The following is a 26,442-nucleotide window of genomic DNA, read 5'->3' on the forward strand; positions in this document are numbered from 1 at the left end:
GCGCGGAAGGCACACGCGCCACACACACACACACTGGCCGCCGAGCTCCATAAGGAGGCAATGGGGACACACACACACAGAGACACACACACACAGACACACTCACATACACAGACACACACACAGAGACACACAGACACACACAGACACACAGACACATACACACAGACACAGACACAGACACACACACACAGACACACACACACAGAGACACACACAGAGACACACACACACAGACGCAGAGACATAGACACACACACAGACACACACACAGACACAGACACACACAGACACAGACACACACACACAGACACACACACACACAGACGCAGAGACACAGACACAGACACACACACAGACACACACACACAGACACACTCACACACACAGACACACGCACAGAGACACACAGACACACACACACACACAGACACATACACAGACACACACAGACACACACACAGACACACACACACAGACACAGACACACACACACAGACACACACAGACACACACAGACACACACACACACACACAGACACACAGACACACACACACACAGACACACACAGACACACACACACAGACACACACACAGAGACACACACAGACACACACACACACAGACACACACACACACAGACACACAGATATACACAGACACACACAGACACACACACAGACATGTCAAGCTTCATAAGGAGACCATGGAGACACACAGATACACACGTCATGCTCCATAAGGCTGCCATGGTGACACACGGATATACACACACATGTCAAGCTCCATAAAGAGTCCATGGGGACACACACACACAGATAAACACAGACACTCACAGACACACACACAGACACACACACACACACACACACTCACACACAGACACACACACAGACACACACACACAGACACACACAGACACACACACAGACACAGACACACAGACACACACAGACATGTCAAGCTCCATAAGGAGGCCATGGAGACACACAGACACACACGTCATGCTCCTTAAAGCTGCCATGGGGACACACGGATATACACACACATGTCAAGCTCCATAAAGAGGCCATGGGGACACACAGAGACACACACAGACACACGCACAGACTCACGTACGCGTGCACACACACACACCCACACACAGAGTTTTCGGCTGTCGAGCTCTGTAAGGAGGCCATGGAGACACACACAAGGAATTTTCCGCATCAAGCGCCCTTGGCAGGACAGCCAGCGCCCAGTGACTTTTCCTAGTTCCTCCCCAGCTGAGCACCTTCCTAATGTGGGCAGAGGCCAAAGGGCCCCCCAGCAGCCCCCCGCCGGGACGGCCGCCTCGGCCCCCACCGGGGACCCCCACTCCCCCCGCCCTGCACCCCCTCCCGGCGTTTACAGCCGCCGTGATCCCCACCCCGTGAAGAAAGAGCCGAGGCCGATGGGCCGGGACAGGCCCCGGGACGGGAACGCGCCCCAGGGGAGCCCGCGCGCACCGCGGCAGGCGGCCGGCACCTCGCGCCGCGCCCCGGCTCCCCCTCGCGGTGCCGCAGTCCCCGCACCGCCCCCGCCGTGACGCCACCGGGGCGGGGCCCCCGCCTTAAAAGGCGCGGCCCGGGCGGCGGCGGGGTCTGCGCCGAGTCCGCCGGTCCGCGCTCAGTCCAGGCCTGCGCCTCCACCCGCTCCGCAGCCGGCACCATGCGCGAGATCGTGCACATCCAGGCGGGCCAGTGCGGCAACCAGATCGGCGCCAAGGTGGGCGCGGCGCGTGGGGCCGGGGGTTCGGCGGGGCCCGAAGGCGGGGGTCCCCGGAGGGACAGAGAGGGGCGGCGGGGCCCCAGGGTGTGCCTGGGGCCGGAGAGGGACGGGGGAGGGAGCGGACCCCCGGGGAGGGGGCGGCGGGGCCCGAGGGCGGGGGTCCCGGGGGCCGGGGAGGGGGCCGCGGGTGAGAACCCCGGAGGAACGGAGCGGGGCGGCGGGACCCCAGGGTGTGCCTGGGGCCGGAGAGGGACCGGGGAGGGAGCGGACCCCCGGGGAGGGGGCGGCGGGGCCCGAGGGCGGGGGTCCCGGGGGGCCGGGGAGGGGGCCGCGGGTGAGAACCCCGGAGGAACGGAGCGGGGCGGCGGGGCTCCAGGGTGTGGGGCCAGGAGGGGGCCGGGGAGGGGGCGGCGGGGCCCGAGGGCGGGGACCCCGGAGGGACGGGGAGGGGGTGGCGGGTCCCCAGGGTGCCCGCCGGGGCCGCAGCGGGACCGGGGAGGGAGCGGACCCCCGGGAGGAGCTCGGGCGCGGGGCGGGGCCGGGCGCCTCACAGCCGGCCCTGATGCTCCGGGCTACTCAGCTGTGGGAGTTTAATTACGGCTCCGGACCCGGCCCTTGTGAGGGACGCGGTTGGTACCTCCCCGGTAGATTAGCCTCTGAGATTTGAGTGGGGGCTTTGGTGGTGAAAATCCCGCGGCCTCCTGCGGAATTTATTTTGCATATATTGTCTGCAGTGCGAATGAAAAAACTGCAGTGTCATTGGGTGACAGATGCTCTGGAGGGTTCTCGGGATCCGATAGACGGGGTGCACCGTCCAGACGGGGTGGCGGGTGACGCCGGAGTCTGACTGCCGTGGGCGCGGCGGCAGGTGGCCGCCCCGCCGCAGTGGGCGAGGCCCCGCGGGCCGGGTGCCCGGGTGTGGGCGGGCGCCCGCACAAGGACGTGGTCTCTTTCACAACCGCCATATTGCCCACCCGCCCCCCGCCTTTCCTGATGCAGACGCACGCTGCACCCTGCCCCTCACCCCCCCCCCCCCCATTCCGCCTCTGCAGTCAGTGACCCAGGAGCCCTGCGGATGCCCCTGCCTAACGCGGCGCTGCTTGGAGGGCCGGGTCGGGTTTGCGCCAGGACAGGGCGATCCCTGCAGGCAGCCGCAGGGCGGGGTCCACCTGTCCTGGGTCCTGCCAGGACCCCTCTGTCCGCTGGGATGCTGACGCTCAGCCCTGCCTGGGGGCCCAGCCTCCCAAGCTTCCGCAGCTGTGCCCCCCTCCTCCTCCAGGGCCCCTCCCTGCTTCCCAGTCTGTCTCCCTGACATAGCTGATGCTCTGCGCATCCCCGAGCCCCTCCGCAGAAGCTGCTGGAGGAACAGGGCGGCAGTTGCGGGCCTGTCTGCGGCTCCCTGCCTGTCTGACCACAGTGCCGCTGTTCCAAGGACAGGAGAGGAAGGGAAGGGCCATCGTGCTGACACCTAGGATGCCAGACCATCACGTGCTTCTTTCTCTACCTCCAGTTTTGGGAAGTCATCAGCGATGAGCACGGCATCGACCCCACTGGCAGTTACCATGGCGACAGTGACTTGCAGCTGGAGAGAATCAACGTGTACTACAACGAGGCCGCTGGTGAGGATCCCGCGCGCTCGGCCCCCTCTCCTTGTGTTCCGCTCTCTGGCAGCCCCAGTGTAGCAGGAACACACACACACGACAAAGAAAGGCTTCCTGCATGCATTTAAATGTCAGCTGCTCAGAAATACCCTCAGAGCCCCTGATGTCCCCTGCATGCGGGTCATAACCAGGCGGGCCCTCACCTCCCCTTGTAGAACAGAAACCTCCTCTAATCTCCTCTTTGCCTCTTGCTCGAATTATCTGGGATGAGCTCTGCCTGGAGAGGTGCAGAGAGCAGGGCGTTGTCTGATTGCTCTGCCTGCAGGTCTGAGTCCTGCTCTGTCCCCGCAGGTAACAAGTATGTGCCTCGGGCCATCCTCGTGGACCTGGAGCCCGGCACCATGGACTCTGTCAGGTCTGGACCCTTCGGCCAGATCTTCAGGCCTGACAACTTCGTGTTTGGTACGTAGGGGTGATGTGTGGGCCCTGGCTCAGTGGGCCCCCTTCCTCCTGACCCCGTGGGGATCTCTGCTGAGTGCCTGGGGGAGGCTGTGTGTCCACAGAGGCCCTGAGTCCCGGCCTCACTGTCCCTGGTCCATGGGCTGTCAGCCCTCTGGCCCCCGTCAACGCAGCTCAAAGGCCAGGGTCAGCCTGCAGAGGCTGCTGCAGCCCTCCCCCTACAGAGCAGAACAAAGAGCGAAGGGAAGCTTCCAGCAGCAGCTCACAGGCCACCAGTCATTTCAGAGGACCCGTGACACGGGCAAGCCCTTCAAGGAGCCGAGGCCAAAGGCGCAGGTTGTGAGCAGAAGCTGAGCTGGCCCTCTGACCATGGGCGCCTCCACCCTGCCAGCTCACAGCAATTGATTTATCAATGAGAATTTACAGAAGGTTCTTAGTTTTAAACCAGTTGGGTTTTGTTAAACTATTTTCTTAATTAATAACATCATATGAACTAAATGTTTTGTTGTATTAGATCTTCAGTGTTTCTGACGATCACTGATATATAGAAAACTTTTCTGTAGGTAGAAAGTCTTTCTGAAAAAGAAGGATCTTTCATCTCTAAAACTAATCCAGAGTCAGGAAGATAGAATCTGGAATTCCTTACTGAAGTGTTAGCGTCTGACACTATCCTCTCCCTCCGGCAGGCCAGAGCGGCGCCGGGAACAACTGGGCCAAGGGCCACTACACAGAAGGCGCCGAGCTGGTGGACTCGGTCCTGGACGTGGTCAGGAAGGAGTCCGAGAGCTGTGACTGTCTGCAGGGCTTCCAGCTGACGCACTCGCTGGGGGGCGGCACGGGGTCTGGGATGGGGACCCTCCTCATTAGTAAGATCCGCGAGGAGTACCCCGACCGCATCATGAACACCTTCAGCGTCATGCCCTCGCCCAAGGTGTCGGACACGGTGGTCGAGCCCTACAACGCCACCCTGTCCGTGCACCAGCTGGTGGAAAACACGGATGAGACCTACTCGATCGACAACGAGGCGCTGTACGACATCTGCTTCCGCACCCTGAAACTGACCACCCCCACCTACGGGGACCTCAACCACCTGGTGTCGGCAACCATGAGCGGGGTCACCACCTGCCTGCGCTTCCCGGGCCAGCTCAACGCCGACCTGCGCAAGCTGGCCGTGAACATGGTCCCCTTCCCGCGCCTGCACTTCTTCATGCCCGGCTTCGCCCCGCTCACCAGCCGGGGCAGCCAGCAGTACCGGGCGCTGACGGTGCCCGAGCTGACCCAGCAGATGTTCGACTCCAAGAACATGATGGCGGCCTGCGACCCGCGCCACGGCCGCTACCTGACCGTGGCCGCTATCTTCCGGGGCCGCATGTCCATGAAGGAGGTGGACGAGCAGATGCTCAACGTGCAGAACAAGAACAGCAGCTACTTCGTGGAGTGGATCCCCAACAACGTGAAGACGGCCGTGTGCGACATCCCGCCCCGCGGCCTGAAGATGTCGGCCACCTTCATCGGCAACAGCACGGCCATCCAGGAGCTGTTCAAGCGCATCTCCGAGCAGTTCACGGCCATGTTCCGGCGCAAGGCCTTCCTGCACTGGTACACGGGCGAGGGCATGGACGAGATGGAGTTCACCGAGGCCGAGAGCAACATGAACGACCTGGTGTCCGAGTACCAGCAGTACCAGGACGCCACGGCCGACGAGCAGGGCGAGTTCGAGGAGGAGGAGGGCGAGGACGAGGCCTGAGAACTTGTCGGATAATTCGTGCATCCTTAGTGACTTCTGTTGTCCTCAATCAAGCATGGTCTTTCTATTCGTATACTATGGTGCTCAGTTTTGCCTCTGTCAGAAATTCACTGTTGATGTAATAATGTGGAACTCCTCTGGGAATTGCAGTATTGTCTAAGATATCTATACTAATAAAAAAGCATGTGTCCAAAACCTGTGGTCTCTATTGCAAATAATTTTTATTCTTTCACTAAATGCTTCCTTTCTAAGTATGTGTCTGGGTTTAGTAACTTTTAATAGGATTTTTATTTTCATATTTTTAATTAATAGCCTTTTGCTCTTTTAGTAAAGACAGGCAAGTGTTGAAAGTGTTAAGTCACTCAGTCGTGTCTAACTCTGCGACCCCACGGACTGTAGCCGCCCCCCCCCCGGCTCCTCTGTTCTTGGGATTTGCCAGGCAAGAATACTGGAGTAGGTTGCCATTCACTTCTCCAGGGGATCTTCCCAAACCAGAGATTTAACTTGGGTCTCTCCTGCACTGCAGGTGAATTCTTTACCATCTGAGACACCAGGAAAAGAGAGGCAAGCAAGCAAATTTATCTCCACTGGCCCCACGTATTCAGGGACGAGCACCCAGGAGTGTGAAGGTAGAGAGGGAGGAGGGTGCCATGCTGACCTTCTTCCCCGGTTTGCTCTGATCCCAGCAACCCTGTGAACACGTAGGATCCAGGGCCCTGGGCAGGGGCCGTTTTCAGCTTCCCCATCTCTGTGGACAACGTGGTGACTCCAGAGGCCAGTGCACGCCTGCACCCCTCCGACAAAGGGCACCGCGCGCATTCAGCTCATCTTAGAGCAGCAGTCGTGAACACTACACATGCTTAACCTCACCTGAAAGGAAAGTAAATCACGACAGGCATTTATTTAAGGCAATGGAAGAAAATCACAGTATGAAAACATCAGAGTCAAGCTCTGTAGCTATGAAAGAGGATGCTATGTCCTCAGTGGTACTGGATTAGGAGTTGTCTGGGGGGGAAGCACAGGGAGCCTGGTAGGCCGGTGAGCTGAGGGCTGACCCGCGGGCCCAGACCTCACCAGACCACGCGTCCTGGGACATGGTCACCGGAGGAAGTCTTCCGCTAACTTGTTGAATTCATCTGCAAAGCGTAAATGCAGGTTGTGCTTGCCTTCTGGCATCAGATGGAACCTGCAGGAAATGCTGACAATTAGAGGTGCATCATTAGAAACCCGCTGCCCTCCCTGAGATTTCACGAACACCTCACTGGGCAACTGCCCTGTTTTCTTTTCCCTGCGACCTCCATCAGGGGAGAGTGTGAGGTCCATCTTAAGGGATGGTCCCAGAAGAGAGACTCGGGAGTGAGAGCCCGAGGCTGCCTTAGCAGGGAAGGGGGCGCACCGCTGCCCCTGGAGCTGAATCAGGTGAGGAGTGGTTTGACTGGAAACCTGACTGAGAGGCGCGCGTGCGATCTGGTGGTTACCTAAGGGAAAAAGCGTCTTAATCAGACTGGTTTTAAGAGAGGATTGGAAAGACGGTAAACAATACGAAGTGTCCAGCATCCACCGGACTGGAGCTCCCTGGAGTGTCTGGGTGGTGGGAAAACCCATCAGAAGGTGCCGCCCGAGCAGGCTGCGCTGAGTGCTGGAGGACTGGGTAAGTCTGCCCACGGCCGGCCCCACGCAGGGCAGTGCCCCCTGAGGCTGGGGGTGGGGGGCGGCCGGAGCCCCCGCCGGCCACACCCTGGATCTGCGGCAGTCAGGACACCCTGCCCGCCTCGGGAGGCGCTTCCTTTCAGGGGGGCTCCTCAGATGTGGATGGCCCGCACTGTCTTTCATGAAGGCAGGCTTCTCTGAGGCCTAAACTCCGTTACTGCCTGTAACGGTGAGGACACAGTGAGTCTTAAACAGAGGCTCCCGATACACCTGCAGCTCTGACCTGCTCTGGCCACTGTCAGTGGATGTTAAAAAGGGCTGTATTTAGGCAGAATGCCAGTTACCACATCGCCTGCTTCTCTGCACTCCACAGCAGGGGGCTGGGAGCTCCAGGACGTTCGGTGAACGTCAGGGAAGACTCGTGGGTTGCGGGCAGTGGGAAGGCTCGGAACAGAGCTGTCCCTGGGCGATGCCGGGTTTCTGGCAACTGAGCACATGGGGCAGGGGGGTGAGGGGGTATCCAGGCTGTCAAGATTGCCGGCTTGCAAGGAGGGTCTGCGGTCGGTGTCTTTCTGAGCCCCCGGGGAAGGTTAGTGATGCCATCAGCAGTAGCTCAGGCCCTCCCCAGTCAAGGTCAGTGCTGCTCCTAAGAGGACGAGCTGTCCTCTAGATGGACGGGGCTCACAGGAGGCTCACAGCCTCCATCCTCAAGGAACAGAAAGAGTTAGCCGCTGAGCGTGCTGGCAGGCAAGGGGGCACCACTGGGCCACCCCAGGTCTCCCAGCGTGGACCGAGCTAGACCTTGACGTGGAGCCCCGCTTTGAGGGGGCCAGCCCTCTTCCGTCCTTTGTGGAGACTCCCGAGCAGGCCCGAGGGCGCCATGCCAGTGACCGCCCGCCGCGATCCCCGTGGCCGTCTCGGGCCCTGACCACCTATGCCCACACCAGCGTCCCGTCCACAAAGGCGGGTGCTCTGTGCTGAGTCCCTGCTCGTCTCGGCTGTGCCCGTACGGCCCCCTTCATTCCGCAAGAAGAGAGCGGCGGGGGCGGGGGCTGGTACTAACCACTGAGCCCATCTAGGAAACGGACACAGAAGCATGCACGACTGTTTCTGGGCGCGGTTCTAGGAGACAAAGGCGTTTGTTTTGTACCTGGTATCTATTTGCAGGTAAAACCTTTGAGGGGACAGACTGTGTCTTTGTTTCTGGCAAAGAAATGAAGCCCCAAGTTCATGGGAAGCACCCTGCACTTAGGTGGCTCCCTAGGGGTCAGGAGGCCTGTGAGCACAGTCAGAGGAGGACCTTCGTGCTCCAGGAATCGACCTTCCTTCTGTGGGTCCAAAATGAACCGCCATGTTTTAGCTTCTTGCCCAACCTACAAGGCTTCCTTGGCAGCGGAAGGGCGCACGCGTAATATGCCAGCCAGTTTCAGACAATCATTGCAGCAACCCTTTCCTCTCGACTCAACTGTTCCAAAGAATCCTGCTCTGAGAAAACGACCTTCCCATAAACGAATGTACTGAAACCACGAACATCTGAACGGTAAGGGAATATTTTTCTCCCATATTGATGTATTCAGTTGCTAGGAGATGGGTCTGGAACAGAATTCCTAAATTAAACTTTCTTGCAGACTTTTATTGAACCTGGCTCTCTAAAGGAACACACGTCGTTTATCATGAGTGTCAGTGTGCAAAAACTTGTCGTTTCTGAAGAGAGAAGACACTTAACCAGGTCAGAAAGTATGTGATTCAGGCCTCTCACCATCACATTCAAATAAGAGCATGTCTGTGAGAGGCAGCTGTGTTGGGGAAGGGAAGCAATATATAACGAGGGGAAAAAAAAAGATCCAGGACTTGTCATTTATTAGCTATGTAACCTTGGAAGATGACCTAACATGTCTCAGCCTTGATTTTACCCCATCTGTAAAATGGGAACAATATTTTTTCCCATGATTTTGCTGTAAAGTATAATTAGATATTATAGTAAAATAAGATGCCTTCTGAAATATGAAATGCTGTTTGGAAACAGAAATTATACAAGTTTATACTAATGATATTTTATTGCAGAATAATAAGCATGTTTCCCACATTTAAAAACTGTTTGTTAAAAAAATCTGTTTGTTAAAATCTCTTGGGGAATAAAGCGCACGATTAGGAAGTGGAGGGCCTGTGTCTGAGTCTGCTCCTGGCTCGGGGGCCGTCCAGGCAGGCTGGCCTGCTGTGGGCGCTGGGAGTGGCTCACGCTGGGGAGGAGGAGGACGTCCTTAGGCCACTTAGGATGAGGCCATTTTCAGAAGAATTCTATACAACTCCAAAGACGGCCGGGGGAATGACGACAGCGTCTCTGGAGAGAACCGCAGGCTCTCAACGGGTCAAGGCTCCCTGGGTGTTAATTGTGAGCCACGACCTCCCGGCCAGACCTTACTTTCTCCTTCAGGATGTGCATCACTGCACATCGGGGAAACATCAGGTTTATTCAACACGGAATTTTCATCTTGAAATAAGTACCAGCAGAAGCTGGCTCTCACATCAGCTCGAGGATTTAAACGATAAATTCTGCTCCATACAGAAATGATCGAGACTGAAGACCAGACTCCGCTGACACGTCTCGTTAGGCTTGCCAGCGTGCCTGGGGCCGGTGGGCAGACCCTGCTCCCCTGTGGTTCTGAGGAACGGGTTCTCCTCTGATGTGTACATGTTTAAGGCTTAATGTGAAAAGTGTACAACATAATTTTAAGCAGGAAAAAAGCAGGAATCAAAGCTGAAGACAGAACACGACTGTATCCATGTTAAAAAATACTAGAAAAGCGGAACACACAAAAGTGCTAGTGAGGGAAGTATTTAAGTGGACGGCAAGCGGCAGGCGATTTGCTTCCCTGATTTGATTTTACGGACTTGCTGGGCAGGTGGTGATTTTACAGTAAGAGCTTCCGAGGGGCGGACGGCTGTTTGGGTTGGTGCCACCAGGGCGGGAGCTCCCAATCCTGCTGCCAAGATCCAGGGCACCTGGGCCCCTCTGTTCCCAAACGGGGCGGGGTACACCCTGAAAGCCCAGCCCTCAGCCTTCGCCTCCTGCAGCGCCTCCCGTTTGCCTTCCAAGGCCCTGGCGCAGAGCGCTGGCTACAGCCGGACTCACCGTGACCCTCTCACGTGTCTGTGTAAGAAGTCGGCATGGAAACGTGGGACCAGAGGATCCTTCTCGCCGTGCACAATTAAGGTGGGGCACTGGATCAGGGGGAGCAGGTCCCGACAGATGCTCCCTGCAAGACACGAGACAGCTCTCCTGAGGCCCGGGGCGGACCCCCACCCCCGCCAGCATTTGGCCTGGATCAGACGGCCTGAGTGCTTCCAGCTCTGCCAGTCTCCAGGTTTCCCTCTCCTGGCCTTTTTCCTTTAAGCTCTACTAGTGAACAAGGAGTCCTGGCTGATTTAGATTCATAATTCATATAAAACAGCAGTTAAACAAAAAAACATGCAAGTCTTCGTATTACAGGGGGCATCTGAAAAGCTTCTCCCTTGAAATACAGGGGCCCCCGCTGGCCCTCCAAGTCCGTGTTCCTCACGGCGAAGCCACAGCTTCAGTAGGACGGAAGCTGCCTTCCACCCTGACTGTCCCCCGCCCACCCTGGGGAGACCCCAGGCCCTGCCCGGAGGGATGACAGCGTTCCTGGGCAGCAAGGCACAAGCTGACCTGTTTCCCTGAATCCACTTGGACGGCAGCCATGTGGCCAAGCCAGAGCACACACCCAGGCCTGTCTGACACCAAACCCACGACGCATCCCTACGCTACGCTGAGCGGCCGCAACCCTGAGGACTGGACAAGGGCCACAGTCCACGGAACCGGCCCCACAGGGAGAGAGGTCGTTTACTGTCAGCCTTGTAGTAAGATGATTCCTGCGGTGCTGGATTCTCCGTGACGCCTTCTCCCTCCCTTTCTCTTTTGCAGTAGACCTCCTTCTTTAGAGTTTCAGGTTTACAGCAGAATCGCGAGGCAGGCACGGGCACACGCCCTGTCTCCCGCCACCCCTGTCACCAACGCCCCATCAGACATCTGTTACAGCAGACATGTCGCCACCACCCCGCGTCCGCGATTCTCACGCCGTGGGTTTGGACAAACGCAGGATGACATGGATACGGCACAGTGATACTACACAGAGAGCTTTCACTGCCCTGAATTTCCTCTGTGTGGCTGTTCTAAGAGGTGTGTAGTGGGATCTCGCTGTTTGGTCTGTATTTTAATCAGGCTGTTTTCTTACTGTTCAGTTTTAAGAGTTTTTTTGCAGGGACTTCCCTGACGGTCCAGAGGTTAGGACTCTGCGCCTTCACTGCAGGGGAGTTCCACCCCAGGTCGGGGAACAAAGACCCCACAAGCCTCGAGCCCTGGACCCCCGTCCTTTGGGAAATAGTCACTCCTGTCTGTGGCTTGTCTTTCCAGCCTCCTGAAACATATTTCAGCCCCGTTTCTATGGGTGGACACTGCTTTTGAACAGGATATACTTGTTTTGAACTTATGGCAACAAAGTAACATTTCCAAATGTTCTTCTTATTATGAAAGTTCTGACTCTGATGGATGACTCATTCTGGAAATGACTACTGGGGAGACAAAACTGGGCCCTGAATCATAACTGTTTGGTAACTTGATGTGTTTCAAGGTCAGATCCCACCTACTCTCTATTCTTTTGGCAATTAGAAAAATGAGAGCTTAGAAATGAAACCAGCTCTAAGAACAGACTTTAATTCAGAGCTTCTCTCAAGGGTGCCAGTTCTTGTTATCGGAACACACCTGTCACGGCTGAAACGACACAGCTTAGCTCAGAAGACAGGAAAGGGCTGAATCCCTTTTCCTCGTCCTGACTCCACTGGGGCCGAAGGTTGTGACAGAGACCCCCCTCTCCTGCCAGGTAACAGAGGCGGCAGTGGGCTGATGCCTCTAAATGTGAAAAGGGGGAAGTCTACGTTGCCATTGTTTGTTTTTGAGCGACCATCCTGGAGTTAGAAGAGTGTGTGAGACTTCTGGAGACAAAGGGGAAAAGACTAGTGTGCTACGAGAGTCAGCAACGTGAACTTTGTACACACGTCTGTCTCTGATGCCAGGAGGGTGTGCGGCACAAGAACTTGCCTTTGTACATGATCACCCTCTGTTCACGCGTGAGTGTGGAAGGATGGTGGGCGAGTGTGTCAATCCCCAAGGGATTCGCGAGCATTAGGGGGACTCGGCCTCTCTAACCGGCAAAGGGACCGTTAAGTGGCTTGTGTGACCTACCGTCTGGAAGATGCTTAAATTGCTCTATGCCATCCACCCACTTTTCACAGGTTCTGGCAAAGTAGTCGAACCCATAGAGGGCTTCCAGAGGTTTTCTCGTCCTCTCACTCCACTTAGAAACATCCCGGATTCCTGGAAGACAGACAGACGTGGGGGCAAGGATGGGTTTAGCCTCAGACTAGAGCTCATCTGTGAAAACTCCAAGCGCGGTGCAGCTGGAGCCGTGGCACTGGCTGCCTGTCGGTGGGCACGCTGCCCGTCCCCGTGTGGCTCGCCAGGCTTCACCCCGGTCGGCTGGGCCTTCCCTGACCCCCCGCGTCACTGCCCAGCATGGTCGCTTGCACTGGCTTCTACAGCCGCGGTGAATGCTGAGCGCTGTCAGGGTTCCACTGTGTTCTGTCCCCCACGGCGGCCCTCGGGCAGCAGCAGATTCTGACTGAGGGAATGAAATCAGATCTAAAATAATGGCTTCCACTAAAGGTATAAGACAGAAGCGGATATTCCCCTAACTGGGGTCATCAGCATAAAAATGACATTACTTATAACAGAGATTTTCTGAACTGCATTTACACACACTGAGAAATGCATAAACATCATTTGCTCCAAGTTCTACCACTGGAGAAACTGTAACTACTAACTACAAGCTGTCTCACAGATGACTCTCTGATGGGAAAGGCGACGATGGCTTCAGAATGGATAAGCGAATTCAATCCCTTAGCCCAGTTTCTCCATTTTTCTGTAAAACACGGTGACTGTGGAGATTCTGAAGCTCCAGAGCACAGTGAACAGGGCTCACCCAGCACCTCGGGTGCAGAGCTCCGCCTGCACGACCCGCCCTGCAGACAGGATGGCGGGACTCACTTGGCGCTGCGGAGCGGGGGCCGGGACAGGGCCAGGCACCTGAGGCCCAGCACGCGCAGGGTGAGTGGACACAACTGAGAGGCAGGGATGGCTCGAACTGCTGTCTGGGGCGGGGCGACCCGACAGAGACAACGCCCGCCGTTCTGCTGCTCCTCAGGATGGAGGAGATGGGCCTCCAGGGTTGAGTCCAGAGGCTGAGGACGCAGAACTGCCCTGGGCAGAACTGAGGAGACTTCGGATGGGAGGGGGCGATGTAGAGAAGCAGCCTGAGGTCCGGGAAGGAGGAGCGAGTGAAGTGGAGAAAGACTGGGAGGGGAGCAGGTGGTGGAGGAGGAGGGCGGGGAGGGAGAGAGGGGGAGAGCGAGCTGGGGGAGGACGCGAAGGGAAAGCGGGGAGGGGAGAGCGAGCAGCGGAGGAGGACGAGGAGGGGAGAGTGCACGGTGGGGGAGGACTGCGAGAGGGCAGCGCGCGGAGCGGGAAGACGAGGAGGAGGGGAGAGCAGGCATGCGGACAGCCAGCCCAGGACCGTGGCTCTGCCCTTGGCCGTGGAGTGGACCACACCCGCTGCATGCCCTTTTGTGGTGAACAGCTAGCTCTGTCATAACATATAATTTCTGCTGCATCGCTGGAGTCTGCAGTAATTGATGAAAACGAGTATGAGCGTGTGTGTGCGTAAAAGACAGGAACCCTGAAAACGCAGCAAAGACTGGCAGGACCACTCCAAGGCAGGGCTGCCTCGAGGGAGGGTGACTGTTCGCTGGGGGAGGGTGGACACGGCTGAACCAGGGCCCCACCTGACACCATCCATGGTTCCCAGGGGCAGCAAGTGGATAGCTCTGAAGGAAAGCATTCTTGATTTATGCTTACCATTTATTTTGTTTGTTTTCAGATTAAGGGTAAGCAATTATTTGCTGCTAATCAGAAAACCACAAAGCAATCAGAATCTTTATAAAGCTAGTGAAACAACTAGGAAATTGAAAGAAAAAGCTTAAGAAATTATGCAGAACCCTACACACAGCAACGAGGAGATGGAGATGAACAGGAATAGGGAAGTGGAGACTCAGTCTACAAAGTTCAACCAGTCCCTGGAAGGGCAGGGAGGAAGGGGGAGGAAGGGGGAAGGAGGGGGGAGGAGGCGGGAAGGAGGGGGAGCAGAAGTAAGTGGTGGACACCCGCTCAGTGAGGAGACCCCTCCCATCCCCCCGAAGGAGGGTTTTTTTGAGTTTTGTTAAACTCTGACAAACTGGGGAAGGACACGGTTTGGGAGAGGAGGGGCAGCTGTGGGGCGGGGCTGGGGTCACCGGGGCAGGTGCGGCTGCTGAAGGCCCAGCTGCTGGAGGCCCAGCAGCTCCCGAGCTGGCAGCTGGACGCCCTGACCGGGGGCCTGGTGGATGAGCCAGCTGCCTGCATGGGGCCTGGGCAGGGACGCCAGCCTGTCCCCGGCCCCCACGGCGCCAGCTGCATCCACTGGAGCCTCAGCTGGACACAGACAGGCGGTGGCCAGGCCCGCGGGCTGCAGTCTGCCAGCTCTTGCTCTGTGTCTCTGAAGTCCTCACAGCCTGAGGGACAACCTTAGCACGTGTAAACAGCACAAGAGTTCTTCATCAAAACTAAGGTTTCCCACCTGAGTACAATGTTCCCTTCCACACTCAGGGAACCTGAGATGAGGCTGTAAGTAACATTCATGTCAACCCCCCTCCTTCCCAGAAGGTCCCTAGCACAGCAGGAAACGTAAGTACTGACTTATCAGCCTTTTCCTGAGTGTCACTTCTGGAAATAGGAAACTTTAAAATGCAGACCAGTTAAAGTGCACAACTTTGCTGAGAAGGCTTCATCCTTCCATGACCTGTCAGCACAAGCCCAAGCAGCGCCAAGTGGAGGGACCTACCCTGGTAAATCTCCGTGTCCTGCTCGGTCACGTAGGCGTTGGCCCCCCAGATCACCATCTTGCTGACATACGAGGGGTACCGTGCGGCCGCGATGAGGGCTGTTATCCCCCCGTCACTCCACCCCAGCAGAGAGACCTTCTTAAAATTCAGCGTCTGTGACAAACAGCAAAACGCAGAGCACGGTTAGGGCTCCAGAGAGCCTGAGATCAAGAGTGCCTGGAATAGAGACAGCTGTGGCGTGTCCGCAGGTGTCAGAGAGCAACCCTGGAGCCCGCCGTCTGTGACATAAACGGCTCCTCTGGGTCTGCTGTGGCAAGAACACAACTTTCGCGGGTGCCTGAGCGTGCGTACAGCATCCAGTACGGTTCCGAATCGGGAGGGAGCCGCACCTTCAGGGGGCTTAGTATCTCCTGGAAATGGACACGGTGGGAATCAGCTCTACCTGGTCGTGACAACGTGTGTGTGTCCACACAAGCCTGAGTGAAGATGCTGAGGACAGGTCTGCAGATCAGAGAGGGACTCCTGCGAGCTGCTGGAGGGCTGGGGCCACTGCATCTGGCCAAGTCACTGACTGCAGCGTTGGGAAGAACCGGCTGCAGGACGCCTCGGACAGAGACACAGCGGTGAGGGTGGGGGGTGCTACTGAATCTTTGGGTGAGTTGGCCAGGCTCCAAGAATGCGCTTGACAGGGTGAATGGACAGAGCTTACACCTGAGAGACGCTCCCGAGCAGTTAAGAACTGAATGACTGGGAAAGTAAATTACCAAGTATTAGTCCGAGATATCTGTCGACGGGACTGTAGACTGGCGTGACTCCTGTGGGGTAAACTTTGGCTCCATCCTGCATCTTCCATCACGCAGGAAGTCACCTCCTAAACGTGCACGGAACTCACACACACACCAGGGCAGGCCCACAAAACCCACAGCAGCGCTATTTACAGCAGCAAATAAGGGCCAGTGTCCACACACAAGTGCTCACTGCGCCTCCTGTGTAATCTCTCACACACACACACACACACACACAGCAGCTTAGGGATAATATATCTACCATCAGAAGACTCGGGAATTAAGACACAGTGTGTCCACACAATGGAATGGATGCAAAGTGCCTATTACAAACTGAAGTATATCTGTCCTTATTAACCTGGAAGCATCGCTGTGATAAAAGTGTCCAATGAAACAGTAAGCTGGAAAACCATTAGGTATAGAAGGATGCCATCAATACAAAGTGTGTATCTACATACGTCCTAGGACTACCCATAAAGGCAGAGCCTCAAAGCCATGGTAGCATCTCTAAAAACTTTCCTCTTTGTATCTATTTGAACCCTCCTAGTGTCTACAGGAGTTACCCTCGAAGAAACAACAAACAGAAACAAAATAAATGAAGACAGGCCCAGCCTCCTTCCTCCCAGCTCTTCCCCAAGAGACCCACCTTCATCAAATCAATGGCATCTTTTGCGTCTCGCTCAAAGAAGTCCACTGGGAAATCCCGATCGGGGGGTCGGGAGTGTCCGTATCCGCGGGGGTCCCAGGCAACCACCGTGAAGAGCTTCTTATTCAGGTTCTCAATCTGAGGTCCGAAATCTGTCTCTCCACTGCCTGTCAATAAAAGTGGTCATCCGGTTACACTCCAGTCAACGCTGTGATTGCTTCAAACACACTACAGCAAAAACAGAAACAAGGGACGTGGGAACTGGGTTCGAGTCAAAATAGCAGCACATTTGTAACCAGCAGAGCAGCCTGGCAGAGGGAGCCGGCTTCCTCTCCTGTGGGGGCTCAGGCCTGCCCTGCCTCCCCCTAGCGGCCACTCTGAGGACGCCGCACTTCTTCCCTTGATCCTGTATCACAAATATTCCAGCATGCCTGGTATCTTTTCATTTTAACTGTCCTTTTTATTAAAAAAAAAAAAACAAAAAAACTCATGAAACAGCGTGGAAATAAACCTACTGATACAACGTACTTATGGGTCATTTTTTCTTTTTTTAAAATGACTGTTGCAAATGAGAGAGATCTTAATAGTATCTGTAGACACATTAATGAGATTTGATCCAAATTATTCAAAGCCAAATTCTAAAATCCCAGATGTCTTTTACTAAGCTAATGAGAATAGCCTGGGAGATTTTATTTTCTGGTCATAACTAGAAACCAGAAAATTAAACTAAAACTCTGAAATGATGGAGGGCAGGATGTGGAGGGAATAAATCAGTGTGCTTCACGACAACAGTATGTGAATATTAGCAAGTAGAACAGTGTTCTCAAGGCGGTGGTGGACTTGACTGGCAGGCAGAGTTGCCCAGTGAGGTCCACACAGTGGAAGGCCAGGCTCCCAAGAAGCCCAGCCCAGGGGCAAGGCAGCTTCTGACGTCTAAGCTCTGCCTGGTTTCTATGGACTCACAGCTATGGCCACACCTTGCTTCAGAAACTGGCGATTGTTAGAAAATGTCTTTCAAGATACTGTAGGATCATTTAACATCATCAAGGACCGTCACCTTCCCTGACAAAATGTACCTTCTCAACCCCAGGTAAACCATCCAGAAAACCCAAGCCAAGAACAAACTGGAGTTCAGTGCGAGCCTAGGGCTCTGACCTCGGAGGCTGCTCCTGTGATCCCTGAACTGGGGGGACTCCCAGGGAACCGCCCTGCAGGAGGGGCAGGAGAAAGTGTGAAAGGGCAGCAGTGGGCTCAACACCACTGTCGGAAACAAGACACATGCTTCCTGGCACACACCTGAAGACCAGTGCCAAGAGCGCTAAAACCGTAAAAAACGACTTTAAAGAGTAGTTACCAATACATGATACCTGAGAGGGAAACACGTCAGCACCGGCTGCCCGTGGGGAGAGGAATGGGTGCTGGGGGACAGCAGTTCAGGGCAGAGACTTGGTGCTTGATGTTTGAATCAGGTTAATGTTTTACACAAGCAAACATGAAAATTGCCAAAAGCTTTTTATACCAGGATAATGGCAGCAATATTGAACCAATGGCCATCTATGCTGGCAAACTTCATCGCTTTAGCTCGGGATCAACCACTGGAGTAAATGTCCTCCTCTATTACACTAGCTCGAGGCAAAGAGATTACTAAACACTGTCTGGACACAGATGCCGCAACAGCTGCAACCATCAGCTGAGGCTACGTCAACTGGAACCACCAGGTAACTGAAAAATGCTAGCATTTTACTATTAGGATAAAGAAGCAAATCATAAGGAAATAAGTATATGATGAGATTACTTAACTAAATAAAAAATAAAACAGTAACAGAAACCTTAAAATCAAATTTGACATGCTCTGGGATCACTGGAAACTCCCCTCTTGAACTTTCTACACCTAAACTTCTTACCCGCAGGAGGTGATGGGGATCCATCTGGCTTTTACCATGCTCTGTTCACGCCAAACTAATTCTGACCTTCATGTAGGCTGTGAAAGCCCAGCTTTGTTCTTACCTTGACTGAACACATAGTCACACACAGCAGGGAGATCAGTCCAACTTTCAGCAGCAGAAGTCTCACATCCTGGAACCCCTCAATTCCAGGCAAACTGGGCCAGCTGGTCACCCACTCATTGCCTGCCTTCCCCCACCCATTCCTTGACTTGTCATCCCCAGGCTGTAGGAAGGGGCTTCCCGGATAGCTCAGCTGAAAAAAAATCCACCTGCAATGCAGGTGACCCTGATTTGATTCCTGGGTCGGGAAGATCTGCTGGAGAAGGGATAGGCGACCCACTCCAGTATTCCTGGGCTTCCCTCGTGGCTCAGCTGGTAAAGAATCCACCTGCCATGTGGGAGACCTGGGTTCCATCCCTGGGTTGGGAAGATCCCCTGGAGAAGGGAAAGGCTCCTCACTCGACTATTCTGGCCTGGAGAGTTCCATGGACGGTATAGTCCACGGGGTCGCAGAGAGTCAGACACAAGTGAGCGACTTTCACTTTGAGGCTGCAGGAAACCACACAGTGTGGGACTCCACGGAGAAAAGCGGGTTTTAAAGGAATGAAAACTGCATGAGGTAGGAAGGTATCTTTGGGGCTTCCCTGATGGCTCAGTGGTAAAGAGCCCACCTGCTAATGCAGAAGACACGGGCTCGATCCCTGAGCCGCAAAGATCCCACATGCTGCGGAGCAGCTAAGCTCGTGAACCGAAACTCGAGCCCGTGCCCTGCACCGAGAGAAGCGCCACAATGAGAAGCCCAAGCACTGCAACTAGCCAGCAGCCATCGCTCCCTGCATTAGAGAAAAGCCGCCACAGCAGTGAAGACCCAGCGCAGCCAGGAGTGACTAAGTAAAATTTTAAAAGAAAGGTAGCTTTCTGGATCACCTAAAGTTGACTGCGGCAGATATTACAGAAAGCATCTCAGCAAAGCGCTAAGGCTGCGCGTCGAGCCCGGTCATCTGGGACTGGGGGCCGAGCAGAGGGCAGTGTGCCGGGCCCGCCAGGGGAACCTGCGCACCCAGCATCCCCGGGAGCAGCAGGACGGCGCGCTCTCCGTCTCCGGTGCGCAGGTAGTGCAGGTGGACGCCGTTCACCGCCGCCTTGGCAGAGGTCACGGAGGAGCTGCAAGAGAGGAGCCCCGACCCCAGAGGTGACTGAGCTTGCGCGCCAGCCAGCCCCAGCACCCTCCCCGGCCCCTGGTCACCCGGCTTCGCGCTTCAGTTTCCCAAAGGAAAGGGCGGGCCACTGCAGCACCAACTCCGCGCCCACCCACGGGAGCACTGATGTCAACGGGCCCACAGCCCTGCAGTGCTCCCACCGCAGTGCTCCCACCGTGGTGGGAGGCCAGGTGGGTGGGGCGCCGGCACAGAGCCTGCAGCCCCTGGTTGAGGCCCGGGCAGGTCCAGAGGAGCCACCCGGACCTTTGGCTGCACAGGCAGCAATCCCAAGGGTGACGCCGGTCGTGGGGTCCACAGGCTGACCTTCTGGCCCCTGGCCTCTCTGTTCTCTAGGCAGCCGCACAAGCGCCCTGGTCAAGAATGCCTGTCTGCTCCGATGTGGCCAGATCTGTTTGTAAGATGCTGAGATGTCTGCACTAACTGTTAAGTAGCCAGTCTGTGTCTATAGAGTCCCACACCCCGCCCCCTTCTTGGCCCAAGACAGCCCACGCTGCAGCATCTAACCATGTGTCGTCCTGGGGGCCCTGGGCAGGGCAACCCCCTCAGCGACTGTCCCAGAAGCTCCAGGACCTGGACCATGGCACTGGGACACCCAGCAACAGCACACACTCGGCCCAGCCTCAGGCTCTGAGAGCCTCCCAGCAGCCCCTCAGACGGCCAGGTGACACGCAGGAGGGACATGAAGGCATACCAGGACAGATGCTGGCAGGCGCAGCGAGTCAAAGAACACACAGACCTGGGTGGTAGTAAGGCTGACCTAACTACAGGCTCATGATCCACAGAAGTGTCACAGGAGGGGTAATAACAGGACCCTTGAGCCGGGTCGTGTCTCAGGGACCCTGCTGTTACTTGTTATTAACATCCTGCATCCTTGGACGGCTCCAGGACAAGATAAAACCGCCTGATGCTCTACTCCTAGAGTCAACTCAGAAACCAGGGTTTATAGACGTTTCCTTTGCCCCCAGCCATCTGCAGAGAGGCGTCTGCACACCCTCAGGGAGGGGAGGGTCGTGACAGGAGAGAAGCGGTCAGACTCCTGTCCAGCACAGAAACAGGCGGCTCCCCAGACAGACACCCGGCGCTTGCTCAGCTCACGGACTGCTCCTGCTACTCGTCGGGCCTGCAAGGTTCTCCAGGGCCCCTGCCTTGCAGCGTGAGGGACGTCTTGTAAAGGCGTTCTGCACCGGGAAGGCATCACATATGAGGCACCCCCGCCATCTCTCGCTATCTCCGAGCCCAGGGCTTTCACGACCTGGAGTTGCGGGCTCTCAGGCCTGGGAGCCAGCCGCCTGGGGCCTGGCTCACACTGACTTCCCTTTTGTGGTCTGTCTGATGTCTCTCCTGCCAAAAGCCTCTCACTTGCCTGTGCCTTGCCCTATCTGTAGATTCCCCAATGCATAAGCACACAGATAAAACCAGGCCGTCTAGACCTGGGCGTGATGGGCGCTAGGTGTTACAGGAGGGTTGTGGAGGCAGAGGACTTTGAGGGTGGTCTCAGAGATGAGAGGCCCTGTGGGGGTTGGAGAGAGGCACCTGGAGAAGAGTGGAGAAGTGACTTTTGAGATGAAATTCCAAGATGGGTAAAATGCTGGAGAGAAAATGGGGTGGGGAGGGTGCTTCTAGAAGAACTGGGACCCTCAAGGGCCCGGGAGTCAGGGACATACCTGGGGGAAGGCAGGTCAGGTGGGGCCGGCAGTAGTGTGGGCACAGAGGAGCAAAGGTCAGGCTAGCTGGCAACAGGCTTGCGGCTGCGCTGTCAGGGCAGGGAGCACGCCTGGGGCTTTGTCACCGACGCTGGGACCTGCCCTTGTCACTTCAGCCGGCCCCCGGGGCAATGGAGGCTCCCAGAACCTCGCCTCCATCTCCAGGCTGGAGAAACGGGACAGAAAACTGGACAAAAGCAAATTAACTTAAAAAGAAAATAGTTTCCTTTTAAAAAATATTTACTGAATGACTTTCCACATCAATACACTTGAAATGAGTGTTGCATTCTCCCTCCAGATTATCAAAGGGCTCTTGGATGGTGGTCAGGCCCCTGAAAAAGCTAGAAAACAAAAGAACAAAAACGAACCTCTTTCTCTTGGGCTTTGCTCCTCCAGCACTTTCTCCCTCCTATTAATCGCTTCTCTAACCCAGGTGTTCTTAAGCAAGTGTGTTCATTAGAATCACCTGAGGAGTTAAAGCTACACTTGCCCAGGGCAATCCCGGGAGACCCACCGGTGACTCTGGCGTAGAGCCCCGGCACATGCTTTCTGAGACACTGCTGTGTTATTCACCCATTCATGTACATCCAGAACCCCGACTGTGTGCTGAGCACCCCATGTTGCCTAGGGGCTGGCAGAGAAGACCAGTCTGTCAACTACTGATATTCTGACAGAAGCTGTGGAGACAGGAGACCCTGGGGTGCGCACAGCAGACACAGGTTCATGGCTTCCGTACCCCAACATACCTGCTCACTCAGCCCCCTTGTGGATGAGACCACTTCCTGCCCCCACATACCCTGGGTGGGGGTCGCAAGCTTAATTTGAATCTTCTGGCAAACCTTTACATCTCCAGATGCCCAGGCTGCACTAAATGAAAATCTCTGGGATGGGATCTAGGCATCTGCATTTTTTAAATTCCCCAAGAGAATCAAATAGACAACCAAGAATAAGAAAGGTTATACTGAATTCATTTTGGAGAACAAAAAAATTCAGTCTCCTTTTTAAACACAGTCTGGAAAGCCATCCATCTCATATCTGTCCCGTCCCTCCTTCTGGTAGGCTGGACGAACAAGTGTGTGTGTGTGTGGCGGGGGGTGGGGGCATGGGGCAGGAGCGATAGCGCAGCAAACCCCCTCAGCGAGGGAGAGATGGCCGCAGGGCCGGCAAGAACAGAACAGTTTGGGGCAGTACCTACAGTAGAACTGGTCAGTGTATTAAACTAGGTAATGTCCTCTGATGATGCACATTAGACTTTGCCTAACTTTACCACTGAGGAAGCTGAGTGTTAAGACTTTAGGTAACCGGCCCCAGTCACCCCGCTTGCAATTTGCAAAGTCGAAGTGAGCACCTGAATGTCACACTCTGCTCAGAAATAAAAACAGGAGCCACCTCATAAGATACGTCCTCATTTTGAGAGTCCAACATATTCTCTGTACCTTGTATGTTCAGCTATTTCTTTTGCATATTTTTTTCTATTCATTTATTTTTTAAAAATTAATTTATTTTAATTGGAGGCTAATTACTTTACAATATTGTAGTGGTTTTTGCCATACATTGACATGAATCAGCCATGGGTTGTATATTTTTTTCTAAAGGGACTGTTAGCTACAATGAAGTATTAGCAACATAAACATGAATTTTGATGAGTTATTTTTATACCTTTCATACATTATGTTATTATCTAGATAGTCATATTTGTATTATTAATTGTAACTGCTAATTACTTAGTATGGGGGATTCCCAGGTGGCACAGATGTAAAGAATCTGCCTGCCAATGCAGGAGACGAAAGAGATGCAGGTTCGATCCCTGGGCTGGGAAGATTCCCTGGAGCAGGAAATGGCAACCCACTCCAGTATTCTTGCCTGGAGAATCCCATGGACAGGGGAGCCTGACAGGCTACAGCCCATGGGGTTGCAAACAGCTGGACATGACTGAGTGCCCAGGCCTTTAAAATTCACTGTCTCAAATCCTTAGGACAATTCTGCAAGGCGTGAGGCTCAGAGAGGTTACATAACTTGACTGTGTACATGCTTTTTCTGTAACCGCACTGCCAAATAGTCCCCTGCAGGGCCAGACACCAGGCCAGCACTCACCGTGACTGCTGGACAGAGGCTGGGGCAGGTGCCAGGGGCAGGCGCTGTCTCTTCCCCTCAGATAGAGTATCCCCAGATTGAACCGGAAAACATCTGTCTTCAGGCGGGCTGTTAGGCTTCCTTAAGTTATTACTACTGTAACTGCACATAACATACAACTTCAGGTAGAAAAGGCTTGGGGTGGAAGAGGGCGGACGCAGAGAGAAGCTTTTGGAACACAACTCAATCGTGGGTTGGGGCACCCCCTCTCTGAAGCCATGGTCTTAGAGGAGTGCGCTCCCCTACTTACACAAGCTGCACTCTGTTTCAGGATTAATCAACACACTGCATGTTTGGCCCATCACAGGTCAGATCAATTTCAACTGCATTTACAAAATGGCGGTTCAAGATCCAGAGAAACCTGTTTCCCAGGGATATTTTAGAATGAATGATCTGCACTGCTAAGTGGATGAGGCCTTCTTGCAACCATTAACCAACAGTAACAGATACTGGTGCTATCACAGTAACCTCATTTCAATTCCTTTCTGTAAACAGGAAACCGGATAGACAGGCATTTTTCAGTGGACTTACAGAGGCTGCAGACACTGACATTATTTTCCCATCTGTATGAAAACAGTTCTGAAAATCTTAATAGACCTAAAATGGTAACAAAATAAAATCCTAAACTCAAGACCCAAAAAATCACAATACGAAAGCGGAAAGCTGGTCAGACTGCTCCTTACACCTTCGGAATGGATGCCACCCCATCAGGTACAGCGCAGCTCTGAAGGCCAAGTACCCGCCGAGCTAGTGCGCACACACCTTCCTCGTCAAGAGCGGAACTGACTCGCCGGCAGTGAGCGGCGACCACCCGCGCGCGCCCCCATGACCGGCCACTATCACTTGGAACCAAGGGCGCCCACTTTGGGACTGGGGGTCAGAAGTTAATCCAGGGGCTGTCTTCTCTCAAGGTATGTGCAGGTGGTAAGAGGAGAGAAAGGCAGACTCTCGGGCGTCTCCACGGCCTGCACCCCTCGGGGAGCCGGGCCCAGGAACCCGCATCCCCCGATCCCCCGTGCGGACGTCTCCCGCACGTCCCAGCTCGAGGTCCAGCCCGCGGCTCCGAGAGCTGCCGCGGCGCGGACACTGCAGGCTGGCTCAGGAGCCAGGGTCCGGGGTTCAGGCGCGCCTCCTCCCTGGCCTCCGTCCGCACGGCCGCCCCGAGGCCGAGCGCAGCGCCCCCTCAGCCGCGCCCGGGTCACGACTTGACGGGCAAGGGGTCGGCGAGGCGGCGACCACTCGCGGCCCCGTCCCGGCCGCGGGCCCCTGCCCCCTTCCCGCCGCCCCGAGCGCGCGGACGAGGATACGGGGGCCCCTGGAGGGGAGCGGCGTCATTACCCGAACGCGGCGACGGGCCTGACCCGGGGGACTTGGATCCCGGGCTTCAGCGCTGAGAGTAGGAGCCTCAGCCGCCGCGCGGCCCGACCGCCCAGCGATACCGCCATGGTGGGTGCGTGTGACGGCCCGGGGAGTGCGCATGCGCCGCGTCTCCCTGCAGCCCTGAGCGCGCATCGCCCCGAGCACGCATGCGCCGGGACGCCGGTCTCCCCGAGCCCGCCCCCATCCGCCCAGAGCTCGCCAGCTTCCGTCCCGAGCACGCATGCGCAGGGCGGTCTGGGCGCTGAGTTACAGACCCAGGGTTTCTAGGAGATTTCTCGCCGCACCTGTGCTCGCGGTACCCGGGGACATCGGCACACAGCGTCTCCCGTGGGTGTCAACTCTCGCCTAACGGTGACCGGCGTCCCGCCCTCACGGAGGGGTGGGCTCGGGGCCGCCGGCCTGACAGCTGGCGGGGACTGGGGTTTGCCCTGTGCGTTCTTGCACCGGCCCACGCCCGCTAGGGCACCTGCTGCCCGAGATCCCGGAGGTCAGGGAGGGGCCGGCGGCGGCTGGAGAGCGGTGCGGGCGGGGGGGCGGGCCTCGAGAGCCAAGCCGGAGCCCCCGAAGGATCCCGCAGACAGGCCGGGGCTACCGCCTCTCGGCGCTGTGGCCGGAGCAGAGGGGGGCGCCGGGTGCGGAGGATGGGGGTTGTGTCCGCGTGGGGCCCCTGGCCGCCCCCTGGGCGGGGGAGCGGCGAGGACGGCAGGCATGGTCGTAAAAGGAGCAGCGTGTGAGTCCAGGTCACTGAGGCCCATGCGGCCCAGGTGGGTGTCGGGCTGGCCGGGGGCAGGGTTAATGTCTAATGGGGGCAGAGCTTCAGTTTTGCAGGAACGTGGCAGCAGACAGTGTGAATGTGCTTAGGGCTGTACACGTAAAGACGGGTAAGATGGCAAATTTTATGTGTTTATGTGTTACATGTTGAGTGTGTGTGCTTCTTACGACCAGTTCAGTCTTTAAAGATTATAAATAGCATTTGCAGCTGAAGGTTCCATAGGAAAAATAAAAAACAATACCCTTTGATTGTGGGTACTCTCTCCCTTAACAGAATACAAGTGCACATCGGTGGCTGCTGTTTAGCCTTGTTTTGAATTGGAGATTCCAGCAGCTTCCTTTCATTTTATATTACTTCTTCTCCCAGAGACCCTTCCATTGTAAGAATCCTCTGTGCACAGTGCTTCCTGGTGTTACTAACCCTAACCCTAACCCTAACCCTAACCCTAACCCTATTGCCTGCAGTGTCCTCCCTGACCCATGGGAGTTTCTTGAGCAGTAAACTGAGGTTTGATTTAAATACCGACTATGATAAAATGTTCTTTCAACATAAAGCTGTCACATCAATTTCCTACAGAGAAGGAAAGAGAAATATGTGATGTTCCAGCTACTATTGTTTGACTTTCAGAATCTTGGGTGGG

At 55.6% G+C, this 26,442-nt stretch overlaps 2 protein-coding genes across 3 annotated transcripts; one reads left to right on the top strand and one right to left on the bottom strand.

Annotated features, from left to right (window-relative positions):
- The first annotated feature begins 1,602 nt into the window (after positions 1–1,602).
- TUBB2A (tubulin beta 2A class IIa) lies at positions 1,603–5,752 on the top strand. Its single transcript, XM_061147734.1, has 4 exons — positions 1,603–1,747; positions 3,261–3,369; positions 3,703–3,813; positions 4,497–5,752. Exons 1-4 carry the CDS (start codon positions 1,691–1,693, stop codon positions 5,555–5,557), a joined length of 1,338 nt encoding a protein of 445 aa, XP_061003717.1. The 5' UTR covers positions 1,603–1,690; the 3' UTR covers positions 5,558–5,752.
- Positions 5,753–6,434: 682 nt separating this feature from the next.
- Positions 6,435–25,142, bottom strand: BPHL (biphenyl hydrolase like). 2 transcript variants are annotated; one of them, XM_061147732.1, is made up of 8 exons: positions 24,989–25,127; positions 23,612–23,752; positions 19,655–19,758; positions 16,649–16,815; positions 15,217–15,370; positions 12,468–12,599; positions 10,341–10,464; positions 6,435–6,743 (listed from the first exon to the last, which is right to left on the bottom strand). In XM_061147732.1, the coding sequence occupies exons 1-8, from the start codon at positions 25,093–25,095 to the stop codon at positions 6,656–6,658; spliced, it is 1,017 nt and encodes a 338-aa protein (XP_061003715.1). In that variant the 5' UTR covers positions 25,096–25,127; the 3' UTR covers positions 6,435–6,655. The 2 variants fall into 2 exon arrangements, with proteins under 2 accessions (XP_061003715.1, XP_061003716.1); XM_061147733.1 differs by lacking the exon at positions 23,612–23,752 and having other exon boundaries at positions 24,989–25,142.
- Between the last annotated feature and the right edge of the window lie 1,300 nt (positions 25,143–26,442).

The sequence above is a fragment of the Dama dama genome, chromosome 7, assembly GCF_033118175.1.
Source record: "Dama dama isolate Ldn47 chromosome 7, ASM3311817v1, whole genome shotgun sequence".
NCBI lineage: Eukaryota > Metazoa > Chordata > Mammalia > Artiodactyla > Cervidae > Dama > Dama dama.

What these genes read in the sequence shown, in the direction of transcription:
- BPHL (XM_061147732.1), bottom strand. Translation starts at nt 25,095, where the DNA reads ATGGCGGTATCGCTGGGCGGTCGGGCCGCGCGGCGGCTGAGGCTCCTA. An exon ending in GCTGCTCCCGGGGATGCTGG is followed by an intron (nt 16,816 to 19,654) that starts GTGCGCAGGTTC and finishes TTTTATTGACAG; the next exon opens with GCAGTGGAGAGACAGATTTC. An exon ending in ATTTAAGCATCTTCCAGACG is followed by an intron (nt 10,465 to 12,467) that starts GTAGGTCACACA and finishes CGTGTCTTGCAG; the next exon opens with GGAGCATCTGTCGGGACCTG.
- TUBB2A (XM_061147734.1), top strand. Translation starts at nt 1,691, where the DNA reads ATGCGCGAGATCGTGCACATCCAGGCGGGCCAGTGCGGCAACCAGATC. An exon ending in GTACTACAACGAGGCCGCTG is followed by an intron (nt 3,370 to 3,702) that starts GTGAGGATCCCG and finishes CTGTCCCCGCAG; the next exon opens with GTAACAAGTATGTGCCTCGG. An exon ending in GCCTGACAACTTCGTGTTTG is followed by an intron (nt 3,814 to 4,496) that starts GTACGTAGGGGT and finishes TCCCTCCGGCAG; the next exon opens with GCCAGAGCGGCGCCGGGAAC.